Below are 18,233 nucleotides of genomic sequence, written 5' to 3' on the forward strand. Positions count from 1 at the left end.
TAAACATAAATAATATAATATAATTGATGCACTGTGGTTGAATAGTAGTAAAATGAACTAATTATATTTGGTGTAACATACTATAATTTCTTTCTAACAACTTGTGAAAATCCCTATAACCCCAAATGAGCTTTCGCTGCTCTATAAAAAGTAATGTACATTCATTAACAACTAAACTTAATAAAATAAAGGCTTAATTACCTACTTAGTCCCCATGTTCGGAGGTAATTTTCTGTTTAGTACCCGGTTTTAAAAATGTAGGCATTTGGTACCTATGTTTTGAAATTTGTATCAATTGAATCCTATCGAGTTAACGCCGTTATAATTGATAACGTTTTTCTGACTGTGTATGTGATTTGTGCAATCAATTGCGTCGTGACAATGAGGTGGCTTAAGTGACTTGACGTGGCAGGCAGAATTGGGAATTTGAAATGGGGTTACATTTTTTAAATTGGGGAAATAAACTAATTAGGGTTTTTTTTATAGGTAGCTAGTAGCAGAGGTTAAAGAGGTGAACTGAGGTGGGGGTGGCCTTCGTTGTTTGGTTGGTGTGAAGTGGGTGCCCTATGTTGAGTAACTATTGTTGTTTTCTGAGGTGAAGAAGGTCGCTGAGGTGGGGTGCCCTTCGTTCTTTGCTTCGTCTGAGGTGGGTGTCGTATCCCTGTTCTCTTCTCTGATTGTGGTTCATTTTTGGGGTTGGGGTTGTTTTGTTGTTGTGGACGACGACGCAATGTCAACGAATGACTGTTCGTCTTGCTCACGGGGGAGCTGTCGTGGTGCTTCATCAAGAGGAATGCTTGACACACAAATATGCTATTGTGGAGAGCTTGCCGTATTGAGAGTCGCAAAAACTGCTAAGAACCAAGGCAAGCCTTTTTGGGGCTGCCCTAATTACAAGGTTTCTTCCCTTCGTGGTGTTTTTTATTTTCGGATACATTTATTTGGTTTTGGCTGAGATGATTTTGGTTGCATGTTTTGTACAGCGTAGTCGAAATGAAGAAGTGCGAGGATGTAATTTCTTCAAATGGGCCAGTGAAGATAATGTTGATGAAAGGGATACTACAATTGGGTGGCAAAGGAGAAAGATTATGAATTTGGAAAAATCACTTTTGGTTTGTCAGAGAAGGGAAAAGGTCTTAATCTGGATGTTATGTTTGATGGGGTTGATTAATATCGTCTTTGTATGTGTTATGTTTTAATTTTGTTGAAGTGTTGTATCAGTCACATTTTGTGATGAAGAAGTTAGTTAAATTGTGAAGAAGTTAGTTAAATTGTAATGAGATTGTGTTTCTAATGCCATTGTATTTAATGAAGAAGATGGTTATATTAGAATGTAATTTTCAGAGAAGTGTTGTTTCTGGCAAGAAGTACCAAATCGTTCTAATTTTCAGAGAAGTGTTATGTTTCCCAAGACACTCATGTAACACTTTACAACCGTATAATAATTTAACTCACTTACACTAAGAATAATCTCTTTTTAGTATGGCTCAAGTACACTTTACAATTATACTCAGACCCAATCTCCAACCTTCCTATTATACTCAGACCGAATCTCCTATAGGTGTTAATTCCAGTTCAAAATCCCCACAAGTGGAAAAACAGCATCCACTGAGCGTGGACGAGCGTCCCACTTCTCGATGCCGAGCGTCCACTAAGCGGTTGTGGACGAGCGTCCTCTTAGTTCGCTGAACGAGCCTCCTCTTCTGCCTGACTGGGCGTTCGCTTCGCTGGACGAGCGTCCTCTTCTGCCTGACTGGGCGTTCGTTTCGCTGGACGAGCGTCCACTGAACGTACTTGCGTCCACAGGGCGAGCGTCCTGTTCTCGCTGGACGAGCGTGAATTGGACGTTCGTTCTCCTGGCGAGCGTTTGTTAAGTGCAAAATATCAAATCAGACAATAGAATATGACAGAAAATACTTCAGAAAACATCACATATCATCCAAAATAGTTCAGATATCATCCAAAATGTATACATTGTTAAGTGCAAAATACACTACAGAAAGCAAAGCAACACTATTTAAAGTCAAAGTACATATCCAAAATAGAACAAAGATGTACTTAATGTTTGAAACTAGAACAATCTAAAGTTGTGCTGTGATTTCATCAGTCTGGGGTTCTTGAGTTATCTAACTTGCTTGAGTTGGGTCTGGTGTACGTTCTTCATTTGATTGTTGACTTGGTTGAGAAGGGTGTGGGTAGTGTTGTTGTTGACTTCTCTGTGGGCACTTAGTTTTTCTATGCCCAAGTTCTCTACATATGGAACATCTCTTAGGGATTCCTTTTTGTCCAAGTTGTGTATCATCCTTTTTTTGCTCCCAACTCTCGAGCCTTCTTTTCTTTTTTGGTCTACCTGGCAAGACCCGTTTTGGTGGAGGCAAAATATCAGGATATGAAGTCCTTTGCCATAGATCAGGTCCATTGAGAGGGAAAATGATTGGAATGTATGTTTCTTCATAGGTGGAGGTTCTGAACCAGTGCGGGATGAAGTCTTCTGGATTCATGTTCAAAAACCTCATTGCTGTGAGTGCATGAGAGCAACGAATTCCTGATACACTCCACTTTCTACAGCTACAGTCTGTTTTCTCTAAATCAACGACATACTTTTCAGCTATGTTGGATGTATGGCAGATCTCAAATATTTGCATCCCTGACCAACTGCAAAATCATAAACAATGAATGTTAAATGGAAACAGTATAAACAACAATAGTAAAGGAAATCACAAGTTATCATACTTTGGTAGCCAATATTTTGTGTTCTGTAACTCTTTTTGTAGCCTCTTTTGAATTTTGGGGCAAATGAGACCTTGAAATCTACTTATCTTCTCTCTATTGGATGCCCACCTCTTCATCAAGTATATACGAATCTCTTCCAACATTGTTATGATTGGTTTCCCCCTTGCATCTAAGATCACACTGTTAAATCCTTCTGAAATGTTATTAACAAGTGTGTCACAAACAGGTCTTCCTGTAAATCTGGATCTAGACCAAAATCTGGAAAAAAAGAATCCTTACCACCACCAATGATATCATCCTCACCAATGATATCATCCTCATCACCACCACCAATGAAAAAAAATCTTGCATCTACACCACCACCAATGATATCATCCTCACCATCCCCTACACCACCACCAATGATATCATCCTCACCATCCTCACCATGTTCAGGCAGTTGACCTTCAACATCCTCACCAATGTCATGGACCTGATGTTCATCATGTTCACCAACTTCAACAACTTTATCTCCATCCTCACCAACTTGTTGTTCACCATCCTCACCAATTCCTTCTTCACCACCATTCTGACCAACCTCACCAACCTCATCATCGTGATCTTCACCTTCATGACGATGTTCCAACATTTCTATATAATCTGGTTCGGACACCGTGTGAACCACAAATAAATGAGCTTGACCATTCAATATCGCAATGCTGACCACATGCATTGCACATATGTCATCACTTAACAATTCCAACCTAGCTTCTAATACAGAACCACCCAAGGAATACCACACCTCCTTAACATTTCTATATCCCATCTCCTTCAGTATGGACAACATTTCAAAATAACTCCATCTGTCTGTGTCAACCATCAAGGTACTGGTAGAACCTCCATGGTATCTAAATGACCCATCATTCACAAACTTACCCCCATGGTGAAACACCACCTCAACATCAGGGTCTGACATTTTCTTTAATTGTCAACTATTATATGCCTATATAAAAGTAAGTGTCAGACTACATATGGAACAACTTAATGACCTTCACATGCATCTACTATCATTATTTAATGACCTTCACATGCATCTACTATCATTATTTAATGACCTTCACATGCATTGTAAAGATGCCACGTTTTTAACAGCTATTAAACAATTAGGCATACAAAGTTAATCACACCAAAACTTCTGGATTCACCTACAACATTCCATTTTGTCTCAATGCTTAAATAAATACGCAAGGACCACACAATAAACAACAACCACACATTCAACAATACGAAAGTGAAAACAGTACGCACTTAAGGTACACAAAACAGTACGCACTCATGGGGAACCAAAAACATACAAACAATAAGCATAAGAAAACGACAGGCACTAAAGAAAGGGACCACTACAAACACAACAAAGGGGACCACGACAGGAACACAACATGACACACTAAGGGGACAAGAATCCAACATATTACCATGGGGGACCGAAACTACATAAAAGAACTCATAAAAACTGCACCTTTCACCTTTCCGCCTCCAAAGGGATACCGCTATCGCTATCGCTCACCCGCCGCAATAGCTGACACACCGCAAGATACTTCACAACGCCTTTTCGCTCAACAAATCTCGTTCCACAACCACGACAATCCTTCACTCAGTATCAACCTTTGCTCGCAAATCCTTCCACACTATCAACCACAACAATGAATGAAAAATCCCCAATTTCTAACTTACTATTCGTAATGTTTTTTAACGTACGATAAAAAAAACCCTAATTAGTTTATTTCCCCAATTTAAAAAATGTAACCCCATTTCAAATTCCCAATTCAGCCTGCCACGTCAAGTCACTTAAGCCACCTTATTGCCACGACGCAATTGATTGCACAAATCACATACACAGTCAGAAAAACGTTATCAATTATAACGGCGTTAACTGGATAGGATTCAATTGATACAAATTTCAAAACATAGGTACCAAATGCCTACATTTTTAAAACCGGGTACTAAACAGAAAATTACCTCCGAACATGGGGACTAAGTAGGTAATTAAGCCTAAAATAAATTATATTACACAAAAAATTGATTCATTAAAAACTTAAGCATCTAATATATTTATAATTGATAAAATATTTGTTTTTTTATACAATAAACACAAAAGAACTATAAGAGATTGTTAAGAAATAATTATTATTAGTTGTGAATGACCCTCTACAACTTTAAATAATCTTGGTAACAACTGAGTTTTACATAAGTGGCATTAATTTATAAAATGTATAGTTATTGATGAAGTAAGGTTGAGAAAAATTTGTCTAAGTTGAGTCACATTGAGTTAAGTTGAGATGAGTTTGTCCAAGCCAAAGGTTAGGATGAGTGTTGAAGAACTTTTTAATCGCATTAAAGCCAACGAAATCTAAATTCCCCACTAATGTAGTAAAGAACAACCTAGGGTCTAATTCGTGGACTTGGTACTTGTTAAGACTAGAATTGTAGAATTAAAACCTAATTGTTATTTATTAAAACTAAAACTAGGTGAAGAAAAGAAAAATTAGATGGTATCTAAAGAGAGTAATTAATAAGTAATGCATATATCTAAGTAAAACTAATGAATGAATGGAAAGAAAGCAATGCATGATATATATCCTATACTAATGCAACCAACATAATCTCGACTAATGAAAAACAAAACCTAAACTTAGAATTCAATTTACACAATGTGGAGAACAATTACTATAAAGAAACCCCAATTGGGTATTACACTAAATGAATGAAACAAAGCAATATAAAATTGTAAATGTAAATGGACAAATAAAAGAAAATAAAGGAAAATGTCATCAATCAATTAATACCACTCAGAAACAATAATTGTGAACATAATTGAAAGAACTTAAAACAATAATTGTGTATGGAAGTTTAAAAAACTAATAACACCAAGAAATAGAACTGAAAACTAATCCTAATCACATATCAAAGAACTCATAAAAGATTTTAGAGAAAAGAGAATATATAGGTCAAGCACAAATTTATTATTGAATTAAACCCGAATCCTTAAAGCAACCCATCATATCAAGAAGACATCTTGAAAAGTTAGACCTATTTGGATTCTATAGTATCTAACCTAAACACTAATAGTGGGCATGATTTTCTTTAAGTCTCAAGTCAAAGTCAGTTACAAAAATACACTTACCAATACTCTAACACCTCTAAAATGTCTAAACAGATTTCCTATCTATACTATATCAGTTAAAGACACAAAGCAAATGATCTTCAAAAGAAATGGACACTAAGGAATGCTACTGGAAGTGGACAGAATAGCAACACAAATTTAGGGTTCATATTAACACTAATCCAAGGCTAAATTTATTCCGAAAATGCAAGTAAAGGGAAGCAAGAAACAAATTGAGTTAAAACTGGAACAAAGCAATAAAAGTCTAACAAAATCTCTAAAGTGCTATTCCTAATCAAACAATATCAATATTAAGTGCAGAAATTATAAAGGAACAAGAATAAGGGTGTGTTTACTTTGGGGAGATGATTTGGGAGTGAGTGAGTGGATGAATTTGACAGTAAATTTTTTGTTGTTTATTTGAGTGAATTTGGAGGTGAGTGAGAATGAATTTGAAAGTGAAATTAAGGGTGTGTTTACTTTGGGGAGATGATTTGGGAGTGAGTGAGTGGATGAATTTGACAGTAAATTTTTTGTTGTTTATTTGAGTGAATTTGGAGGTGAGTGAGAATGAATTTGAAAGTGAAATTTGAAAATTAGTGTAAAATTTGACTAATGTGATAGATAAAAAAAATATTTAATTAATAAAAATTAAAGATTACCAAAATGCCCCCAGTAATAAAAGTAATGTAAAATAATAATTGTTAATGTTATATTTAATTTTGAAAATGTTTATAAAGAGAAAAAAAATTAAAAATAATTATTAAAAATAATTATTAAAAATAATTTTAAAAATTTGAAATTTAGTATAATGAAATATTTTTTTAAATATAATATTTTTGTAATATAGTTTATTTCCAAGTAGTATGTTTTTATTTGTTATTGAAGTGAAATTTAATATTTATAATTTTTATAAAAAAAATATGTTGCTTTAAAATTAATGTTATTAAAAAAATTGTAGTAAGATAACATCCACTCATATAACTTACAAGACTCATATATTTAAATAATTTCATTTTTATTTCTTTCAATCCTCTACTTTCCTTCATCAAAACATTAAACATACGAAATATTTGCAACAAGATAGATAATAAAAGAAAAAAAGAAAAGAAAACAACAATCCATAAAGAAACAAAAACTGAAACCCTGGTGGTGGAGGATTAATTGAAGTCACTACATGAATATGGAAGAGATGATTCTCTCTGCTTTTATTCCTTTTCAAGAAAGCAAAGAAAGATAGCTCCTTCCAAATAATAAACAACAAGGCATTGAAGGATAGAAACACACAAACTCAAAAATAATCATGTAAAGAGGATTTGTTAGGAGATTGGCAGAGAAAAGTGTGAACGGTAAAGAGAAAGGTGTCTCTGTCAACTCATCTCAAATGGATCTCCTTGCCTTGCATCACTCTCACAACACAAGAACACACAGTGAAAGCGACCCTTTCCCACGTCAATTAAGACCATGCCATGGCATAATTTGCAATAGCTGAAATAAGATCCCACCGTGTTGTTTTTGTTGTGCATAAAGTGGTCCATGGTTGGGAACCGAGCAGGTTTTGAGTAATGATGGAACCGAATAAAACCAAGTGAGAACCGAATATAGCTTGCATGTAAATTCCTCTTAAGATTGGAACCGAATACGTCTCCAACAAATCACTGTTTTTTATCTTCTTCAGCTTCAAAACTCGTCTTCGTCTTTCAACCACTTTGTTCTTCTTCATTGTCATCTACGATACACAAGACTCTTTCTTGGTCATAATCTACAACCCTGCAACCTCAAAAACAACAACAAAATTGGCTAAAGAACGAACCGCCTTAGCGTTGTTCTTTATCCTCAATACACTCAACACTATTTACAGAGGGTAAATAAGACTTTCCACAATAAATCCTTCCAAATCTCTTCATTTTAGCAGGTGATAAAAAACTTATGTCTCCCCCAAATCGTATCAAATCATTGCTCCCATTTCTTCTCATTTGAACACATAAATTAGCTCATTTCATCGCTCTTAATTTCCTCTCAACAGTAAATTTTGTCCATGTGAACACAATTTTGTCCATGTGAACACAGTGTAAATCGAAAAGCAACATTAAAATTCATACATGAATGAAAAATCTAACAGTAGTAATGTAAGAAAGGTTAAACAATAAAAAGAAAAAGCAAAAGCCTATAACAACAAAAAGAATTTTAATTTTATTTTCTGAATATTTTTCTAAAAAGGAAAACGACCTATTTATTTAAAACCCTATTTAATTAAATAAAAAGGGAAAATTAACTCTATTTCTATCAAAAACCTAGTTTTACCCTATTTACACTAATCTATCTTATTATTTCTAGAAAATTATAGACTAAAAGGACCTAAAAGAGGAATCTTATAATAGAAAAATGGGGAAAATACAGAAAAGGTATACAAAATCAAATAGCAACTGAAAACAAAATTTAAAAAACCAATCCTAATCATCTAACAAGTGGAACAATTCAGAAAAGGTAAAAACGGCCAAGTCCGGATTTGACATTGAGTTTAACCTAATTACTTAAAACATAACATGTCTTCAAGAAGACATCTTGAAAAGTTAGGCCTTCTTTGGAGCTTATGGCATCTGATTCAGATGCAGAAAATGTGCATGGTTCCCTTTAATACTCAAATTAATTCCAATTACCAAAATTTCACTTTTTACTATACTAGAACATCTAAACACTACTAAAAAATAGGATTTTTAAATCGCGTATTATGCCTCGGTTTTTGAAAACCCGAGACATATAAAAACGCGGTGGCAAAAATGTAATTTTGGAAACACTATATGCCTTGGTTCTTTTAAACTCGTTTTTGAAAAGAGTATATTGCACCGGTTCTTTTAAATCCGCTTTTGAAAAGAGTATACTGCACCGATTGGAAATTAAACGAGACATTTATGATGCGGTTTTATTTTAACCAAGGCCTATATTTGCCTCGATTACTGGGTTTGAGGGTTAAAGTTCAAAACTTTATTCACGCAAAACCTCTCTTCCCGCAAAACCTCTCAGACTCTCGCTCATATCTCACGCTCTCGCTCATATCTCGCGCTCTCGCTCTCATCTTTGCCTCCCTCCCTCCGATTTCTCCTATCCACCAAACCCCATCATCAGCGCCGCAAGCAGCGCCTTTCAACCACGCCGCCGGCCACCACGCGCAAACCCGCAAGCACCGCCGTTCAACCACGCCGCGACTGCATCGCCTCTCGAGTGAAGAGCAAGCGGTGGCAGATCCAGATCCAGATCCTGTGCCAGTGGTGGAGTCGCTTGCCGTCGGGAGCCGCTTCGCGCTCGCCGCTTGCCAAAGGGAGCCGCTTGTCGTTGACGATTTTTAGAAACTAGGAAATGGGGTTTGAGGCTGGGTTTCAAAAGTATGAATCCTTGGTTTCTTTGATTTTTTTTCCATTTGTTATATGCTTTGTAATGTATCTGAACTTTTATTTTCTGATTTTCTGATGTATCTGAACTTTGATGCTTTGATATGATTTTCGGATTTTATTTTCTGATTTTGTTTCCATTTGTTATATGCTCTGTAATGAACAACATGAATTCTTTCATCCCAGTGGCTTTCTGTAATGTATCTGAACTTTGATCTCTATAATGAACTTTGATGCTCTGTAATGAACTTTGATGCTCTGTGATGAACTTGATGCTCTGTGATGAATCCCAACAGGTTCAGCAGTATTTTGAATTTTTTTTTATTGAATTTTCTAAGATACGGTCTCGGTTCAAAGGAGGACCGAGGCATTAAACTTATCCTTTTTACCTCGTCTCTATATGCCTCGGTTGCAGAACCGGTGCCTATAAACGAAATTAACCGGTGCCATTTCTGTTTCCTGTACTAGTGAAAATACAGTAAACAAATTACCCAGAACAAAATAGCATAACCTAAACTCAACAATGTTTAACAAAGGTAAGGAACCATTTTCCTAATCTAACCTCAAGCAAGTAAATAGAAACAAGGCACACAATGAACAAGGAAATTAAAATGCATTCTCCATAAGGTAATAGGCAATGAAAATAAATGTTGGAAAGAGACAATTCATGCAATGATAGAAATTAAAGACAATAACAAGTAAGAATAATAAGAAACACAAATTCAAAATTCAAAATTGGAACAATCTAAAGTTGGAAATATAAAGAAAGTGAAAGAAAAGAAATAGCACCAACTCAAGAATAGTAAAGAACAATAAAGCTATGACTAAAAGAATTCATAAAATACAATTTCAGATATTTCATAGCGGTGCAACGGAATGGTTAGCGTGTACAACAAACCAAGAGGGGGAGTGAATTAATTTCTTATCGTAAATAATACTTTTAGTAAATTTCTCCTAAAATATAAATTTCTTAACAATAATTTAAACAAAATAAAGAGTAAGGAAGAGAGAAAATTGTACAAGTGATTTTTATATCCAATTGTTAATATCAAGCGAGAATTAACACTTCACTATCACAAACTAACAAACTATTACAATCACAAAGAAAATAACACAATATCTCATAGCATATTCACAAACCCTCTTTCAATTTCTCTCAACCCTCACGAACCCTAGCTCAAAGGGTATTGAATTGGGGAAAGATCCACTTGCTCAAGCATTTCCCTCAATTTGCATTCCAGTAGCTTTTACACTAAAGTATTGTGTTCCATTAACTGGCATTTCGCTTTAGGACTTCAGTTCTTCTCTTTTGACCAATTTCAGCCCCTTTGACCATGGGTTGTTCTACAGATAAGAAAAAGAAATAAGGGTCGAAAATCAATTAATGCAAAAAGAAACCTATATAATCAAAAACATTTTTTTCAAAACTAATTTTTCTCTTTCTAAAGAAGAAGGACATTTATTAGTTCTAAAATATATTTAAAAACACTTTTTTAACTACATTTTTACAAAACTAAAGATTTAAAGGAAAAACTCAAAACTATCCTAATTCTAGAATCTTAAGAAACTAAAATAGACTTTTAAGACTAGAAAAAGAGGGAAAACTTAGGAGTTATCAGTGAGTTGCACTCATGACCTCAACTACCTATAAATATAGCCAACTAAACTACCTCATCTTCTTGTTATATTAACGACATAATAAATAGTTATATGTTGTCACTCATTTAATTGTATTTTACTAAATAAAATATTTCTTGGGTCTTACACATAGAAAATCTCACTTTTTATCTCAAACCATCCCCCAACACCTTCTCATTCCCCAAAACCCTAAAGCTCAAGACCAAGCAACGAGAACTCCTCATTTTTTTTCCATAATTGCCCTTATTGATGTCCTTGCCTTCATTTCGCGCCTCTTCATAGGCGATGTGCTTTACCATAGGCTCATGCTCACCACTTTCCTTTACTCTCTACTATACTTTCTTCGCCTCTTCGTTTAGATCTGCGAGGTCTATGTTCTCACCACCCCTTTATTTGCTTTCAATACTACTATCGTCGCGTACTTATTCGCCAAGGAGGTTTGAGACTTTGGCTCTGACATCACAAACACAATAAACATATTATTACATCTACATTTATTTCAATAGGAATAAAGAACCCTAAATTTGCGGAGCGAAAGGAGGAAAGTGTGAGTGCAAAACAAGAATGCTGGGGAAGAAGGAAATTAAACAGATTATTAACCGGCATAGAAAGTCTTCTACTTTATTATGAAATTATCACTACATTCCCTTTCTATATCGGTTCTAGTGATAACCAGCATAGAAAGTCTTATTATATTTACATTTTTTCCACCACATCACTTATTATGCTGGTTGGATTATACAAGCATAATAAGTTGTCATACATTACTGAATAATTATTTGAAGAATGAATCATCTTCAAAGTCTTCTCATATTAAGAAGAACATGGTTGCATTGACAAATCTCTACATTTTTCTACTAGTTTAGACATACTTGCACAACAAAACTACCACCTTTTTTTCTCTAGGAATTTAGTTTCTATCTATAGTATGAGCTTCATAAGAACCCTAAGGTGTAGTTGTCCAAGGTTATTATTACCTATTTGATACCTCCTTAGATAATAAGCTCTTAATTGTAGAAAATATATAGAAGCTTCTTTAGAGGACAAGCATCTAGCTAATAAGCATGAAAGGAAAATGTTGGAGTATCAAAAGCTAAATATTGAAAAGGTCAAAGATGAAGCCAAAGTGAAAGTTGATTCAAGAGCCAAAACCAAAGTTGAAAGATAAACTCTTACTTAAGTGAAAGATATTGTTGTTACAAACCATATGTAATACTTGCTACTATTATATGCTCCTTCATCTAAATCACAAAGAATAACACCCATACTAAATCATTGTAGATTGTGTAACATCTACGAATATATTAGACTTGATTCAGTTGGCAATAAGAAACCATCTAAGAATAACGCAAAAAGACTCAATCTTAATTAATTACTTGAGATGGAACAAAAGAAAAATGTAATGACTAATTTTGTGAAAACATTTTTGTCACAACTTCAAAGGTTAATGACACAGCTAAATCACAAGGCGTAACACCCATGCTAAATCTTTCCCTATACCCACATCACCTCCTACATTGAAAACACCACTTATACCATCACCTTCATGGTCACAAAATGATGGACTAAAGATTATCACAAAAGGGAAAGAAATACACAATTTTATATGTCAAACATGTTAAACACATTATAAGCATCCCATGTTTTTAAAAGACTTGATTAATAATTCAGTCCTTATTATTGCTTTTTTTATATCTTTTTATCAACTAAATTTCTATTTCAGTCCAAATTTTCTTTTCTTTCTCAACTATAATATTCTCTAATATTCTTTAATGATATAATTCCATACCCATCCTAACAACCATAACTATAATCGTGAGTCAATTAAGTATAAAAAAAAAGCAAAAATAACTTAAATAGAATAATTTAATTTCTTTCAAATTTTAGTTAGTTTTGTAAAGACCCGTTCTTTTCTTCTTTTCCTCTGTCACTCTCCTTCCTGTCTTCCTCTTCTCTCATCACTTTCCCTTTCTCTTCTTTCATTTCTCTGAAAACCCTAGGGTCATAGAAGGATGTGGGCTTGAGGGAAAAGGAGTTGTAGGAGGAAACTCATTCCTCTTTGCGATGCAATTGTCTCCGTTCGGGGGTGCGACAGCAGCGGCGTTCTCTTCACGACAACAGAGTTGCGACTTCTTCACGGTGATTTTCTGGTGACTCTAACACGATGTTCTTTCCCGATCGTTTTAAGGTTTGAATTTGGGGTTTCTTTTCTCTTTCTGATTTGTGGTGATTTGGGGTTTAGGGTTTCAAAGAGGGTTTCCTTCCACGTATCGTGATCTTGAGTGCTACCGTGAAGAAGAAGAGTTTTAGGTAAGGGAAGCTAGTTTTGTATCTTTAAATTATGTTGGTTATATAATTTTGGTGCTTGCATGTAGGATAAATTGATTTAATTAGAATTTCACTTGCATGTTTGCGTTGGTTCATTTGAATGGGTATATTTGGTTAGTTGATGATTGATTTATGATAATATGTGATATTGATGTTATTGTGATGATGAACTGTGTGTTATTAAGTTGTGTTGATGTTGTGATTTGACTAAAATGTTCAAGGTGCAGTGAGCTATCAAAGTTCTGAATTTGTGTAGTTAAAAGTGGAGGTTTGATAGGCAAGTTTGAGAGATAAGGGTTTGAGTTATATACATGGTATTTCAGGTCTTGTTTTATGTCATTTGAAACTTGTTAGAGGCGTCTTTTGATTTAAATATGAGATGAAATAAAGAGGAGTAATTCATTGGGGAAATTTTGTAGTGTTTTTAGTGTAAAAGTGGGGTTTTGAGTAATGAGATTTTGAGGAAAGGGTTGTGAACGGTCTCGGGAAGTTTAGAGTGCATTGTTAGACCTATTATGATGTGTCTAGACTTTTAAATAAGTTAAATCTGGTGTGGAAGAGATAAGAGTAGATATTAGCATGATAAAATTGAGTTTAGACACTTTTGAGTTATGAATTGGTTTGGTGCATCTAATTCCTATTCAAATGAGCAATATAGTACTCTATTTCATCTATAAACATGTTTTCGTATCAATATTAGTGTTATAGATTCTAAATTGATTATTTGGATATGTCTAAGATGCACCAAAACCATAAAAATCAGGTCGCAAATAATCGATTATCACATATGATAATCAATTATTGTTGTCAAAAAATCATCCACGATAGTTTTTGGTGGTTTTCGGGGTTTCAGGTACCATTTTTGGACATTCTTTAGGTTGTTTTGGGGGGTTTTGCACCTTTCCGGAACTGTTGGTGATGGTTTCAAAGTTGTTTTCCTTGTTTAAGTATGAGTTTAAGGGGTTTTTGGTTGTTTAGTGGTTCTTCTTGGACTGTTATTGTCTGTTAATGTACATGGAATGGTTTCATGTGATTTTTGATGACTTGTTAAGTTGTTTTTGGTCTTTTGAAGTATAATTAATATTATATCTATGTTTGTATGCAATGTAAAAGTGAAAGATTATATGTATATGGTTTCATATGGATTCAAATGGGTTCCACGGAGGAACTTCTTGGTGTTGGTTTCAAAGTAAGTTCCAAAAATGAATCCTCTTGGTGAGGTTCAAGTATGTTTTATTCATTGTCACGTAGAGAGGATTGATCCATGTCGTGAGGAGTAGCAGAAGGTCTTAGTCTTGGAGGCAACTAGTATGCTCCAAGGCTCGAAACAGACTAACCTCGTGAGTGAAACCAATTGGCAATGACTTTGCAAAGCAGTAAAAGCTACCACGAGTGCACGACCCGCCATAGCTCGACAATCATTCTAAGTCCAGACAGTCCATTCATAACAAGTGTCCTGCATAAAGTGTTTGATGATTGTGGAGTGATATGTTTGTTGTATGTAACATGTTTTACGGGAGTTTATAAATATATATCGTTCCTCAATTGTAAATTAGCTTATCCTTGCTTTTTTGTTGTATGTTGTGTGTTGTTTTCTCTTTTGCAATGATCACCTTAACTGGTGTGAGCTTAGGGAGGACATCTTTCAAGAGATTCAACTTTTGGTTGAAAGGAAAAAGCAATAGGATAGATAGTCTTTGGTCTTCAAAGATATGATTTGGTCTTCAAAGATATGATCTCTCGTTCTAGTAGCCTCAAGTTACTTGTAAGTTTTCATTTATATATGTCTTATTTTAGTAGTTTTATACTACTAAAATATAGGATATTACAAGTTTTATCTATATCCTCTAAAATTTGTTAAAACAATTGCTATATATAATATATATTTATGCTAGTTGAAAATTTGTATTAGTATTTGTCATCATAATAAAAAGAATATTGTTGAGACTAACTAGTCTTCTATTATCTAAAATCATTCTATTCTCCGTAATAGATAAAATTTCGGTGATATCAAATATTAATAAAATACATTAAATTTTTTATATATTATTGTTTATATTATGAACTTTTTAACATATTTTCGATAAAATTGTAATATTATCATACTCTTCGATGGTCATTTAATTAAATAAAAACTATATAATAATTTGATTGATTTTATTAATAATCACTTGCGCTGAAATTTTGTAATGACAAATATTATTTCTAAATATAAATATTAAGTTTATATTATATATGATTAGAAATGCAAAAAATCCGTAATCATAAAAGATTAATTATTGTTTTATTATGTGAATTTAAAAACAAGTTTAGGAAAAATAATATATATATATATATATATATATATATATATATATATATATATATATATATGTGTGTGTGTGTGTGAATGTATATTGATATTTGTCTATGTTAAAATCACGTTATAAGCTTCATTCCTTTCAGAAATAATGTCTAATTACAACCTTGTTATAGGTAATTTTAACTTTTTAAACAATCTAAAATAGATATAAGAAAACTGATTCTTTGACAGAGAATTTGTCTTTTACACTTAAATTACAGATTTAGTAAATTATTATTTTGGTATAATGTTTTATTTTATTTATTAATATAATATTTTATTATAAAAGTACAGTTTAGAATGGATGTACAAACAAAAATAGTTGTCAAATATTAACTTTTGAAATATTATTAAAATTGCCTTGTAGAAGCTTAAAGAAGGTAGAAGAAAAGAAAGTGTTTGAAAGAGCAATCTTCCTTGAAAAAAAACTATATAAGACCCAACATTAAAATATGTCGAAGTAGACCGACTAAGTTGGCCCACGTATGTTCACTTTGATTAACATCTTAATTACTAAGCTTTCTTTTTCCCACGGTTTCGATGGCGGTGTGGGACTACTATCTTTCTCGATATCTTTCTCGAAAGCGTAAGCGCGTAAAACTTTCCTTCCAAACTCAACTACTAATATGATACCTCCTATGTATGTATCATTCTGAACCAACCTCATTTCCCAAAAACTCAATTCCATTGATCTTTCTCTTGCACATAAAACAACATGAACACCAACAGCGAAAACACCACCCAGAAGAACCAGCCGGTTCCAGAAGCACAAGGTGTGGCATCATCTTCATCGTCTTCTCCGCCCAGCGTTAGCACCGAGAATTGGGGAACTCACATCATGGGCACCCCAGCTGTTCCCAGCAGCCACCCAGATAACAAAAAAGCAGCTTTACAGAGCGGTGGTTCCGGCGGACAACCTCTGCCAGTTCAATACTACCAACAACATCCGTACGTCCAACACAGCCCTGTGGAGAAACCCAGCAACAGTCCCATGGAGTCCATCCTTCACATGTTCGATACGTGGAGCAAAAAGGCTGAAGCAACTGCCCACAACGTCTGGCACAACCGTGAGTTTTTCAACCTCTATATTAATTAATTCAAACATAGGGAATCTTTTGCTTTTACTAATGTTTTTATCTTTTTGTTAGTGAAAAATCTATTATAGATTTTGTCTCTAGAAGACTTTCATTCCTTTAGCAATGAGAACATCTCAAAATCCTACTAAACTGTAAAAAGTTATAAAGTACACCTTGTATGAACTTTTCATTGTGATTCATAGATCCAAATTAATCTCTCGTTGGTTTTTTTTTTTCATTTGATGTGATTGTTAGTCTGCTACTGTTACTTGCAGTTAGAACTGGTCCATCAGTGTCTTCAGCTGCACTGGGGAAGATGAATCTGACTGTGAAAGCAATATCAGAGGGTGGATTTGAGTCCCTTTACAAGCAAACATTCTCAACCTATCAAAATGAGAAGCTCAAGAAGAGCTTTGCTTGTTATCTTTCAACTTCAACAGGTCCTGTTGCAGGAACCCTTTATCTGTCCAATATTCATGTAGCCTTTTGCAGTGATCGCCCATTGTCTTTCACCGCACCATCTGGCCAGGAAACTTGGACCTACTACAAGGTACTTATTTTAATCAAAATACTTTATCAAAGATTTGTTCATCTTTGCAGAGAGAAAGAGGGAGAGAGTAAACTACATGAAGGTTATTATGTGTTTTAGTTCTCTCAAGATTTGATCAACACTGGTTTTGATTCCTTCAAGACTTAATTAAAATTTGATTCAGTTAAACTTTAAAAATGATAGTTTTACTATTCATAATTCTAAAATGTGGTAAATGTTATCTCTGGTGGAATACTTCATGTTGATTTGATCAGAGACAAAATTCATGAAATGACATGAAATTGTTACTGCGTCACAGGTAATGGTGCCTCTGGCGAAGGTTGGAACAGTCAACCCAGTGGTCATGAGAGAGAACCCATCGGAAAAGTACATTCAGATTGTGACTGTGGATGGACATGATTTTTGGTTCATGGGTTTTGTAAATTTTGACAAAGCAGTGAAGAACCTCTCAGAAGGTATCTCACAGTTTGTAGTGCCAGGAGTGGCTGTGCCAGCCACTGGTTCCGGAGAAAATGGAAAGAACTTTCAGTGATTTCTGTATTGAATTATTTTCGTGAATAATTCTGCTTAAATTTTTTTGTAGTGCATTGGACCAATACTTTATTGTAAATTTTTGTATGAGTATATGCTGCTATAGATTTCATAATACACAGTTAAAATATGATGTTTGTTCTTCATCTTCTCTTTTTTCTCCCTCTGATGTGATCTTACATTTTCAATGCTCTGTAAAATATAATAATGCAAACTAATCAAAATGCAATTAATTAGAAGAGATTCTGAAGTGGGAAGGAAGGAGTAGTTTTCACATTTCAAAGCAGCTTCATTCCAAGTTCTTTTTTTTTCGAGTCCATTTTCTAATCAACAATTTGCCAAGTGTGGAGTTCTCCAATCTGTATACATATCTCTATAGGGTAAAAAGAATACATGACGATAGTCCCTTGTGGCAAATCTGTTGTGTGAAACCCTCCAAGAAAAGTGGTGTGTAGATGGTAAAGCTTTTACCTTCCAAAACTAATTGAGAGAAAAACGTGTTCTT

General features: G+C 34.2%; 1 protein-coding gene across 2 annotated transcripts; it reads left to right on the forward strand.

Moving 5' to 3' along the window:
* Positions 1-12,817: 12,817 nt before the first annotated feature.
* LOC148195918 (GEM-like protein 5) lies at positions 12,818-17,874 on the forward strand. Of its 2 annotated transcripts, XM_088093790.1 has the most exons (5): positions 12,818-13,041; positions 13,145-13,212; positions 16,301-16,638; positions 16,923-17,197; positions 17,496-17,874. In XM_088093790.1, exons 1-5 carry the CDS (start codon positions 12,967-12,969, stop codon positions 17,727-17,729), a joined length of 990 nt encoding a protein of 329 aa, XP_087949916.1. In that variant the 5' UTR covers positions 12,818-12,966; the 3' UTR covers positions 17,730-17,874. The 2 variants fall into 2 exon arrangements, with proteins under 2 accessions (XP_087949916.1, XP_087949917.1); XM_088093791.1 differs by lacking the exons at positions 12,818-13,041; positions 13,145-13,212 and having other exon boundaries at positions 15,941-16,638.
* The last annotated feature ends 359 nt before the right edge of the window (positions 17,875-18,233 follow it).

Source organism: Vigna umbellata, chromosome 7, assembly GCF_029865625.1.
Source record: "Vigna umbellata cultivar VRB3 chromosome 7, Vumbellata_1.0, whole genome shotgun sequence".
Classification (NCBI taxonomy): Eukaryota; Viridiplantae; Streptophyta; class Magnoliopsida; order Fabales; family Fabaceae; genus Vigna; species Vigna umbellata.